Consider the following 11,872-nt stretch of genomic DNA (forward strand, 5'->3'; position numbering starts at 1 on the left):
AGGAAAAAACGTATTAGGACTATGATTGATGGTATTAAGGACAAGCAGATGGTGAGGTGGGATAATAACAGAGAGAGAGGAAAGGCATCTCTGTAGGAGATTACACCACATTATGCTGAGAAGCTTGAGGTGGAAAAGGAAAGGGCCAGATTCGGACACCGAAAGAGTTTCGGGGGTTACCGGATAAATACCGGAGTACCGGGGGTTACCGGAACCCCCTCCCCCCCGGAGCTTAATGGGCCTACATGGGCCTTAGTGGAAATAGAGGGCAGCAAGGGAGGTGTGGGCCCCCCCCCAAGGCCCAAACCGAATTGGTTTAGGGCAAAGGGGGCCGGCCCCCTCTCTCCTCCTCCTCCTCTCCCTTTGCTCCCCCCTCTCCTACTCCTACTAGGAAAGGGAGGAGTCCTACTCCTAGTGGGAGTAGGACTCCCCCCCTTGGGCGCGCCTCTCCCCCTTGGCCGGCCACCTCCTCCCTCCCTCCTTTATATACGGAGGAGGGGGCACCCCATAGACACAACAATTGATCCCTTGGATCTCTTAGCCGTGTGCGGTGCCCCCCTCCACCATAATCCACCTCGATAATATCGTAGCGGTGCTTAGGCGAAGCCCTGCGTCGGTAGAACATCATCATCGTCACCACGCCGTCGTGCTGACGGAACTCTCCCTCATAGCTCGGTTGGATCGGAGTTCGAGGGACGTCATCGAGTTGAACGTGTGCTGAACTCGGAGGTGTCGTGCGTTCGGTACTTGATCGGTCGGATCGTGAAGACGTACGACTACATCAACCGCGTTGCGCTAACGCTTCCGCTTTTTGGTCTACGAGGGTACGTAGACAACACTCTTCCCTCTCGTTGCTATGCATCACCATGATCTGCATGTACGTAGGATTTTTTTTTTTGAAATTACTATGTTCCCCAACAGCTACTCCACCTGCAAGATCAAGGAATGAAGCCACTCCACCTGCAAGATCAAGGAATGAAGATACTCCATCAGGATCATAGTAGCCACCAGCAAGGACTGCTACTGCAAGATCTGCTTCTGCAAGATCTGCTACTGCCAGATCTGCTAGAGGGTTAGCTAGTGCAAGATTTGCAAGGCCTTTCACTGCCCCAAGATTTGCTACTGGAGCTTCATCTTCCGGTCCTTCTACTTCTGGTGCTCCTTCAAGTGTCCTAGGGAATTATACTCGCTTGATGTAATTCTTTACTGCCAGTGGTAACCATTGAGTGATAGAATGATTCTGATGGTTGCATGTTGCAACTTTGGTCTGATGTGTACCAGAAAATGCTTATGGATTTTGCTTCTGAACTAAGTTGTTTGTGCTACAAAACCATGTATGTTCTGATGTAGTACTAAGTTGGGTCTGATGTGTACTAAGTCTCATCTGGTCATTTGTGAACATATCATGCTCCTGTCAACATATTATGCCTGCAATATTTGGTCATTTGGCATTATTCAAGAATTCAATGCTTTTTGTGTTATTGCAAAGATGCTCCTGTCAACATATCATGCACATAAATTTGGTCATTTGTCAAGAAACCATGCTCATGTCAATATTATTCAACATTTTAGATGAGTTTAGATCATGCTCAAACTGGATGATAATGCCATAATGGCCACATACTTCATTACTAGGATCAACATACCAAATCTTTTTTACAAAGACACCTAGCTAACACATTACTAGGATCAACATGACTAGGATAAACATTCAGTTCCAGCAACACCTGACCACAACCATTCAGTAAACCAAGGATCAACCTGACCACAACTTGCATCTTCAGTGCCAAAAGATCACTTGAGTCTAAACTACTGACCAGTACCACTAAACCTGACCACAACTACCACTAAACAAGCTTACTGCAGCAGCATCTTAGCTGTCACTAAACCTACCACAAAGACAAGAAAAAGAAAGACAACATTCTGATATTTCCCCTTCAGTGCATCTATCTCTGCATTTTTCTCATTGAGCTGGTCTTCCAAAGACATAGCCACCACCTCTCTTCCTCTTTGAGCTTCAGGCAGAGCCACAACTGCAGTGTCATCTTCAAACACAGCAACACTTGATTCACCTCTCAGCCTACACACTTCATCCCGCAAATCTCCGATCAAATCACTCAAAAACTTGGGCAGATGATCATGATGCCATTCAACAAAGCCACAACTACCATGCTGTACCAACAGAAATCAGGGTTTGAGAGGGGAGAAGATCTAATGAACAGAAAAATAGAACAAAAATGAAGCTCACCATGGCATCCACGCAGGCGTAGTACCTCCGCCTGGGTTCTGATGGCTCCATGAGATCCATCTCGGGGCCTTCCAACGCGGCCTGCACCAGCAGAGCTTCTCCGGCTCGTACGCCATCGGGCTCTCACGGTAGGGCACCGGCGACCTCGATTCGTCCCCTCTCCTTCCAGAGGCTCGACGGAAGCTGGGAGCCTGAGAATGACCCGAAGACCACGACATTGCCTTGGACGCAGCCGCCGCCGCTGCCGCCCCCTGCGAGATCGCCTCCGCCGCCGGCCCGCTCAGGAATCGCCTCCGCCGTCGCCTAACCCTAGTTTTTCCCCCAAATCCCCAATCCGTTTCCTGTTCGCCCCCACGCATTGCTGTTATAACCAGGGCCACCACTCAGAGCGTTTTTTGGCTATAGGACAGTGGCCACGTTAGCGTTTTTTTGGCTAAAACGTCACTAAGGTTTGATTTGGACCAGGATTCGTTAGTTTAGAGGTATAACTTGAGCCATCTAACAGCCATCAAAGCAACATATTTCATCAGAGGTATAACTTGAGCCATCTAAGAAAGCATTAGCTAAATAACGTAGCATAGTGGAGTTCAACATAACCATAGATTCTTACAGCCATAATTAATAGATTCTTACAACATTAGCTAAAGACCATAGCATAGTGGAGTTCAACATTGTTCACAACTACTACATCCATACATTACACTTCACTAAACCACCCTTCACAAAAGATTAGCAAAGCCTTCTATCAAAGCAACATATATCATGATAGGTATGCTCTACTTCATCTACCAGATCATCTTCATCTACCTCATTCCTTCAAGATGTCATGGATCAACTTCAACTTCTCTTTGCTCTTCTCAAGTGAATTGAACTGAACAGCTAGCTGGAGCTTTAACTCATCCCTGCATTTTATCAGATTCTCATGTCCCCTCTTGAGATCATACATGTGAAGGTTCAGCTGCACATTCTCTTCTGTGAGTTTTTTCACAGACTTGGTGAGCTCATCAACCTGAATCTTTAAATTGTTGTTGCCTTCAGTTAGCTTTTCCTTCTCTTTCAAATGATTCGTCTTCAGGTTCCTAATGACACTGCCTTGAGCTTCTAGCAGGTTCATCAGCACTTTATACTTCTCTTTCAGCTTCAAGTTCTCTGCCTCTTTCTTCTCCATCTCATTCTTCATGCCAGCCACAGCTGATGCACTGGCAACCTCAGCTCTCTTCTCCTTAGCTTGCACATAGCTCAAATCCAACACCCTGTCCTCCTGTGCACCGAGAAGTTGATGGACATCTTCAACTAGTTTGTCATAGTTGGCATCCAGATTCCTTTTCTCTTCTTTAAGGTGGTGGATAGTAAGTGAACTTTCCAGGTTATCCTTCCTCCTAGCATGCCTGCTGTCTTCAAACATTTCCCAAAGCTTCAACAATGCATTTTGCATTGTGGGAGGCCACTCTGGGTCAACCCACGCAAGAAAACCACAATTCTCACTTTCCTGTAATATAGTAAACATTTATATTGTTACTCTCTCAAGAATTACAATTATGAAAGGGCACTTTTAAAAAATCAACTAAGAGCATAAGAACTACAACCTATACATGTGGTCAACTAAAAAGTGCTACTTCTACTGCAACCTATACTGCCTCAATTAAAAATTAGCATTTACACTGCTAACTAAGCTGCTGGTCATATATACTACTACAAAAAAGTGGGCAATTTAACTAAACATGAATATACATGAGCACATGCCTACACAACATGTTGCAGTGAGCTTCAGTACTAATAAATAACTAAACTATGAGCATCTCCACTACCAACTAAGCTGCTGCCCATATATATTACTAACATCAGGTGGCATGTTTAACAAAGGTGAGCATCAAAGCTACTAACTTACTAATAAATAACTAAACAATGTGCTTCATCATCAGTAGGAGTACTCCATCAGTAGTACTAACTTACTAAACAGAGGCTACCAACTATATTACAGTGAACATAGAGAGAGAGCATGAATCTTACAGGCTGAGCACAAACTAGAAACCTCCTGCCCGTCTCAAATGATTCAAAAGCTACACGACGCTCAGTTGGCAGCCGATGCTCCACGCAGAGCCCTTCTGATGCCTTCTCCAAGCCATTGTAGTCTTGGTCTTCAATACTAGCAGGAATCTACAGGAGCAAATCCCCAAATCAGAAAACCAGATCAGCAAATCCCCAAAATCCTTAAATCAGAAACCCTAACCCTAACTCACCCTAGCTCTACCACTGACCTGATAATGCATACCGTCTTCGGAGGAGGAGATCTGCAGGTTGGACAAGTCATCGCTGCTCTCATCCTCGAAGACCATGGCGCGGCGGCGATGGCGGACGCGGCGGTCTGCGCGGTGAGTGGCGGTGGATTGGAGCGACGAGGGCGATGGGGCGAGGAGAGGGACAGAGTGCGGTTGGCTCCGGTCCGACGAGCCCCGACCCAGCTACATGGTGCGAACGAGCCGGGCTGGAACGAGTGACCGAGCGGGTAGGCCACCGTGGCACCTGACACTTGGGCCGGTCGGTCAGATACGTGGTCAATACGGGCTTATACGACTGTCAGACCGTTTCGCAACACTTAGGCTCTGAGCTGGTACTGAACTGCAAAAAAAATGACTGATGGTACTGATTCGTCACGACGTGCCGAAGTGTGGTAGTTCCTTGCAATTAACTATGTTGTTTAGTTTGTAGCTATGTGCCGTTGGTTGATGCTTGGGAGTTTGGCGCTCCAGCGTAAACAACGTAAGCACAGGCTGCACAACACAGCGTAACGGTAGTGGAAGGAAGCGATGTGCTTTAGGCGGGTATCCCATTTGTCTCTCCGTGGATGTAGGATGTAGTATTATCGCTTATCCCACATACTCGTCTAAAACACGATTTGCCCTTTTATTTATTGCTCCACACAAAGGAATCCCCTCCTCACGCTGCTCTTGCTCGCCACCTGCCCGTGAACACTGGGCCTGCGCCGCCACGATTTTCCCTTTTTATTTATTCCTCCACATTCCCCTCACGCTGCTCTTGCTCGCCACCTGCCCGTGAGCACTGGGCCTGCGCCGCCACTCTCTGCGCACTCCCGAGACGCTGCCGCTGCCCGCTGCTACGATGGACTGGGAAGAAGCGGCGACTTTGCAGGTGGAGGCCGTAGCGGCGGCGGCGGTTGATTTGTCGCCGGTGGAGGCCGTAGCGGCGGCGGAGGAGGTTGAGGCGGACACATCAGTCAACCGCAGCATCGTCAACAATCAGGTACCGATGCCTTCTCCCCCTTTTATGTATATATATATACTCCAGTGGAAGTAGATTCCAGCAGTCTTTTTTAGAATCTGAGCAGTTTTTTACTAGACTAGATCTTAATTAGAGGAGGATATGTCTAATCGATCTGTCGGTTAAGCGGTGACAAACAATAGCGGCGGCTGCTACGGATCAGCCGGATGATTTCCCCAGGAAATCATCCGGCTAGCCAGCCGTACGATTCAGGCGCGGTGGCCGTTCGATTCATGTGATGCAGCCAGTCTTCCTTTCCTTTCCCCGGGTCTACACACAACGCGACACCACATGAGCTTCAACGCTTCCGCCGTGGCACCGGCGCCGGCGGCCACCCAGCAGCGGATGCTGCGACCCCGACGAGACACGAGGCTGCGCACTACCTGTTGCATCTCTCGCCACGCGGCAGCACTCGTGCTACAAAAAATCAGAGCGACGCCGGCCACCGTCCTTGCCATTGGTGCCTTGCAGCTCCGCCACCCCCACTCTGACCGTGGATGCTTTGCAGCACTGCCGCCGCTCCCGCAGCACTAGTGCCTCCACCACAGCACCGACGCCGCCGATGAGCGCTGCATCGCGCATCACTGGTTCCTCTTCGCAGCGACACACGTGTTGCATAGAACCGCCGACAGCACCGACGAGCGTTTTGCAGCACTGGAAGTTGCCGAGGAGCGCCGTGTCGCTGTGCCCGCTGCCGTCGATGAGCGCCGCATTGCCGGCAACACTGACGGGAGTTGCATCTGAACATTGCAACTACCCCTCTCCACGCTGCATTGAAGCTCCGCCGCCGCGCGTGCACCACCATGCGTGTTGCGTTGTCAGCTTCCGTCGCCGGCGAGATACACGGGTCGCAGCAGCAGGTGGTTTACGCGAGGGAGAACTCCGGCTCGACGCGCCAGCGGTCACACGCTGAAGCTCCATTGCAGCGTCCTCGGCAGCACGCAGTGCTCCATTACAATGCCGGCTGACGTCGATGAACGTTGCATCGCAGCACCGGTGGCCGCCGAGGAGCGCCACATCGCCGGCAGCACTGACGAGAGTAGCATCTGAACATTGCAACCCGCCCACGCTGCATTGAGACTCCGCCGCCGCGTGCACACCACCGTGCGTGTTTCGTTGTCAGATTCCGTTGCCGGCAAGATACGCGGGTCGCAGCACCAGGTGGTTCACGCGAGGGGAACTCCGGCTCGACGCGCCGTCCGTGGCATGCTGAAGCTCTATCGCGTCGCCCTCAGCACCACGCGATGCTCCATTGCAGCGCCGGCACGCGATCCTCTATCACAGCGCCGGCGGTCGCACGCTGAAGCTCTATCGCATCGCCCTCAGCAGCACGCGGTGCTCCATTGCAGCGCCGACACGCGATCCTCTATCGCAGCGCTGGCGGTCGCACGCTGAATCTCCATCGTAGCGCTGGCAGGCGCGCGAGGAAGCTCTATCACAGCAACCCGCGACGCTCGGTGATGCAACCGGCGATGTTGCATCAATTTCGCGGTCGGGATTTGGATGCGCGGGAGGGTGGTCGGCGTCTGAATCCTCTCTATATTCACGGTGGCGGGGAAAGTGGTGGTAGCGGCCGAGAGCTGTCTCCATATCCGGCGAGAGGTAAGGGGGTAAGAGCATCTCCAAAAGCCGCGCAACGCGCGACGCGTTAAAAGTCAGAATACAGCGCCGGGTGAGCCAGGTTTTGCGCGCGGCGGTGCGCTGGCTCCAGCGGTCGCCGCAAAATAAAGCGCGCCCGAGCCGCTCCAGCAGGCGCGCTATATTTTATAGAAATGCGTACATAGTTCAGTCTTCTCCTACAATACATAGTCCATAGTACATAGTTCTACGATACATAAATAAAACGAAAAACTACTACTACTCGTCATTCTCCGACTCGGACTCTGCCTCGGTGATGTCCTCCTCAGACGTTGGAGCGTAGGCGTCAAGGAACCGCTCGTCGCGGGAGTCCCAGGACTACGCATCTTCTAGCGCGATGTTGTATTTAGCGACCGCCTTTCGCGTTCGCTTGTCCTCGTGATAGGCGGCTCGCTCCTTCCTCCTCTCCTCCCTCCCCGCCCTCCTCTCGGTGAAGAACTGTTCCTCATTGATAATATCTTGCGGGAAGCGTTGCCTCCACAACGCCATGGCTTCCTCGTCCATCTCGGCCAGGCTAAGACAGCGCTCCCGCCTCCGGTTTTTGCGCCGATCCTCGTCGGTGATAAGCCGCGGGAAAGGAGCCAACTCATGTGCCCGCTCCGGCGTCGCCACGTCAGTGAAGTTCATGTCCCAACGGGACCGTCGGAGGCGCCACGCCGCAGCGTCGTACGCGCGGGCACCGTCCTGGGCGGTGTCGAAGGTTCCGAGGCCGAGGCGCACGCCACCGCCCAACCGGATCGAGGCGGAGTATGTGCCGGACGGACGCACGCGGACGCCGCGGTAACCCGAACCTCCCCGGCGGCGAGGCGGCATGATGGCGCGGTGGTGTCGTGTCGGCGGCGAGGAGAGAAAGCGCTAGAGGGAGCGAGAGAGAGTGGCAGAGGGCGCCGCAATTTATAGGCGCGCCGAACGCGGTGCGCCAAATCTAGCGTGCGGGCTGCCGCCTTTTCCCGCGCGCGCGCAATCGTTTCCCGCCACCGCTGGAGCGCGCGAAAACGTCCCGCACGTGCTAAAAGCCCAGTTTACCGCGAGCGCGTCTTTTGGCGCGGCTGTTGAAGATGCTTTAAATGGAGGAGAAAGATAAGTTGCGGGCGAGAAAAGTCGCGGAGAAAAGATATGACTGGGAGAGATATGGATGCGGTGTGTGTGGGACCGAGCAAATGACTCGGTAGATAATACTAAGAGTTTTCCTAAACAATAAATAGGCTTGTATCTCATGAGATTTACGACACTCAGTTTTAGTATCAACCCCGGCAGCGGCAAAAAATAAATATAAAAATATAAGTACGTACCAAAAGACAAGTACTCATAATCATCTTTGTCTTCATTTTTTGTGCAGAGACTCACTCCTATTGCAAAGCTTCTCATTACATTGGTAGGAGTTGTAATTGCATTTCAACCTGCTAGTGCTATCAAGATTCCTGAGAGTATTAATGGGTATGAACCTCTTTTTTTTGTTTTTATTTTCCTTATACTAAATGCATAAATACAAGTATACAGTATGCGAATATTTCATGGCCTTTAGTAATTAGTTCTTTTTTAATTGGCAGAGTGCCACTTATTGGGATGGAAGCGGATCTAGAGGACTATGCTAGGTTGGCTCGGGAAGGACGTCGAGTAGCCAAAATGCGCTCGCCATTTACCATGTCAAGGGAAGGTCTGCCTGTGCTTGAAAATCAGACTGGAGTTGCAAAACCACCGCCGGCCTGGTTATATAACAAGATTGTAAATGGCCATGATCAGGTGGTATTTCTGATTAGAAGCGATAACCTGTATATCGGTGGATACATAAATCCCCAAGGAATTATCCATTCATTCGCCGAATATTCAAGTATGCTCCCCGGATCCATTTCTCTAGGAATCGGTGGAAGTTATAGAGACCTAGTTGGTCGTAGGTCAAACCTTGCAAACCTTGATCTAGGCAAAAGGGCAATGAAGAGAGCTTTGAAGATTCTTTCTCGGTACAAACATGGAGTCAGCGACTTCTTTCAGATGACAACTTCACTGGCAAGGTACTCTGTAGTATTATGTGAGGCACAGAGGTTCACGGAGATTCATGAATCTTTACTTGATAAATGGAACTCAAGGACTGGATACTATATTCAGCGGCCTAAGGAGCTCTTAGTTAGCTGGGCTTCACTGTCGTGTGGTGTGCTGGAGAAGTGGAAACCCACCCTCAAATATGGTAAAACCTATTATTATGAGACATTGTGGAACTATGACAATGTACGGTTCAAACTTAGAACATCAAAAACAGGAGCTCCATATCTCTTGAGACTGCTGATAAAGGGCAAAAGATGCCAGGATAGCATAATGGGCTGGGGCCACCGCCCTTAGGTATGCAGGCAAGTATTTTTCTTTCGTTTTATTCATACCATGCAATTTACAATGCTGAATTGGATACTCTGCCCACCATTAGTACCATGAACTTTCCTGGGGTTTTAGATCCATGACAGCAGCCTTGAGCTGAATGTGCTTTTGTTGAACTACAGGTGTGGAGAAGGGCAAGATGGAGTGCAGTGATGGAGTGCTACCCCTCCTCTGGATCTGAAGCCTAATAAGGAATAAATAAAAAGCTACAACACATGGAGTTGACTTGGTTCCTAACTCCATGCTGAATAAATATTCTTCTGGGATGTTACCCTGCCAAGTTGTGTTGAACATGTATTAAAGCATAGGGGCACTTATATCTCCCCTAATAATAATAATTAAACCGGGTACTTGTCTCCCCAAACTCTGGTTTTTCAGTTGGTTCGGTTGGCATGGCACGGCTCGCCGATTTTTCATTCTGTCGATATATCCGATTACCTCTGTCATGTCCGATTACCTCTCATCCCATCGTCCGTATCAATAGGTTGCTGCACTTTGCTTCCTTCATCTGCGTTTTAGGAGCGTCTCCTTGCTGCGGGCATGTTGTTCTCTTACGACCCTGCGTTTTGCAGATGCTACAGAATCTACTCCTCTTTGCTCAGGCCTTCATACAGCGTCTTGTCCCTCGTGTTCATAGGCCTCCCTGCAGTCCTCATCTTCAGGGGTGCTCCCAATCACGAAGGAGGTTGCTGTGCCCTGACATCCTGTCGTGTGCGCTGTCAACAGTTACTGCCTGCTCAGCTACCTTGGTGGCTTGCTTATTGGTAGCACGGTCCTCGAGCCCAAGCCCATCCCTGGCATGCTCAAATGGCGTCATCACAACAATGGCTTGCTCGAACAGACTCATCAGTCTTTCATACGCTTCCACACTCACATCTTCGAGCTTAACCAGCTCTAGTGCCTTGACGTACATTCTTGTATGCCTGAATGTTAGCGCGGTGGCACAGAGCTGGTCTCCCTGGTAATGCTGAAGGTGATCTGGCAAAACATCCCTCACATCCCTTGTCCACCTTTTTACAATGTGCCTTTCTGGTATCTCTGTCATGCCACGATAGTCCATAATCTGTCTCATGCAAAACAAATAGTATAGGTTAGCTCCCAGGATTGGGCTAATGATCAGCTTCACAATTTCTGTACTTGTGCACACCTTAAGAACATGACAGCATAACATGCCCATATGTTCGAACATACCACATTCACATTCAGATTCTGCTCAATTGTCAATCATCTTCACCAGGAAAACAACCCTGCTCCATTTCTCCCTTCTTTTCAGGCCGAGTGTGTGTTGCCCTGTATAATTCATTGTTCTCAGCCTGTTCGACCCGATACCCACCCAACTAGTACAAAATTTGGCCGAATTGCTCGCCCGAGTGTACACCTTGCTGGCATGTATTTCAATTGACGAGTTCGTTTTGAGGACGTCGCCACCCTGAATGTGAAACGGTTTTTGTCAGCTCACTCATTCAAGACTAGACTCTTCGTCACAGAACAGTTTTAACTTACAATCTTGGTTCTTTTCTCCTCGTAGCTCTCATCGGACTGGCGATCAAACTACAACCTCATGTACACCCGCACCTGTTCTCATGCAAAGGTTTCCCCTAGACAAACCAACGAGAATATTTGTCAGCACGGTACATCTTAAATTCAGCTCAGCAACTTACATATCTTAGGCTGAACTCCCTACCGAGCGTCCACAAACAATTTCCTGCATTGTCTTCCACTTCTCAGGATTGAGCCGGCTCTTTCCATATCTGATACTCCATCCATCCCAAAATGTAAGATCATTTTTAACACTTTTACACTATCATATGACAAAAATGATAAAAAATGATCTTACATTTTGGGACGGAGTGAGTATCAATCTGTGCTCCCAGGAATACAAATTGTAGCAGTGGTATGCCTTTGTCAGTGAGTTGAAGGTGTTGCCCAGCTCCAGCTTGATCACTTCTTCGCCATCCCTCTCTGCAAATCCTCTTATCATTTTCTCCAGAGCACCCATTCTGCTAGCGCATGGCGCTCGCAACCACGCTAACTCTGTCCAGCAAAATAGAAAGAAGATTCAGTGCATAGACGGCGGACTCAGAAGTCAGAACCCTACACTTCTACTTCTCTGCTACCAGAACAACAAAAAAATCAGAGCACACAACACCTAATCACAGCATGCGAGCATTAGAGCATATCCACTCGATTTGGCCCCCCCAGGGGCGCTCAAATAGCGCCGCCTGGGGGCGCGCCGGCGAAAATCTCGGCGTCGGGGCGAGATGTTTCCCAACCGCCGACCCAAGGCCGGCCCCAGACGCCGTTTTTTTGTTTTTTTTCAAAAACAAAACTCGGCCA

At 49.9% G+C, this 11,872-nt stretch overlaps 2 protein-coding genes and 1 long non-coding RNA gene across 5 annotated transcripts; 1 reads left to right on the plus strand and 2 right to left on the minus strand.

Annotated features, from left to right (window-relative positions):
• Nucleotides 1–3,056: 3,056 nt before the first annotated feature.
• LOC141028825 (uncharacterized) lies at nucleotides 3,057–4,584 on the minus strand. The gene is made up of 3 exons (XM_073506117.1): nucleotides 4,507–4,584; nucleotides 4,259–4,405; nucleotides 3,057–3,737 (listed from the first exon to the last, which is right to left on the minus strand). Exons 1-3 carry the CDS (start codon nucleotides 4,582–4,584, stop codon nucleotides 3,057–3,059), a joined length of 906 nt encoding a protein of 301 aa, XP_073362218.1.
• A 507-nt stretch (nucleotides 4,585–5,091) lies between these two features.
• Nucleotides 5,092–9,538, plus strand: LOC141028823 (protein synthesis inhibitor I-like). Its single transcript, XM_073506116.1, has 3 exons — nucleotides 5,092–5,509; nucleotides 8,505–8,602; nucleotides 8,716–9,538. The coding sequence occupies exons 1-3, from the start codon at nucleotides 5,369–5,371 to the stop codon at nucleotides 9,500–9,502; spliced, it is 1,026 nt and encodes a 341-aa protein (XP_073362217.1). The 5' UTR covers nucleotides 5,092–5,368; the 3' UTR covers nucleotides 9,503–9,538.
• A 278-nt stretch (nucleotides 9,539–9,816) lies between these two features.
• LOC141028824 (uncharacterized) lies at nucleotides 9,817–11,719 on the minus strand. 3 transcript variants are annotated; one of them, XR_012191034.1, is made up of 5 exons: nucleotides 11,373–11,719; nucleotides 11,220–11,286; nucleotides 11,039–11,133; nucleotides 10,683–10,964; nucleotides 9,817–10,598 (listed from the first exon to the last, which is right to left on the minus strand). It is a non-coding gene; the product is annotated as an uncharacterized lncRNA (long non-coding RNA). The 3 variants fall into 3 exon arrangements; XR_012191033.1 differs by having other exon boundaries at nucleotides 10,727–10,964; nucleotides 11,220–11,716; XR_012191032.1 differs by having other exon boundaries at nucleotides 11,220–11,716.
• Between the last annotated feature and the right edge of the window lie 153 nt (nucleotides 11,720–11,872).

The sequence above is a fragment of the Aegilops tauschii genome, unplaced genomic scaffold (genome assembly GCF_002575655.3).
Source record: "Aegilops tauschii subsp. strangulata cultivar AL8/78 unplaced genomic scaffold, Aet v6.0 ptg000307l_subseq_1:84294_obj, whole genome shotgun sequence".
Lineage (NCBI taxonomy): Eukaryota > Viridiplantae > Streptophyta > Magnoliopsida > Poales > Poaceae > Aegilops > Aegilops tauschii.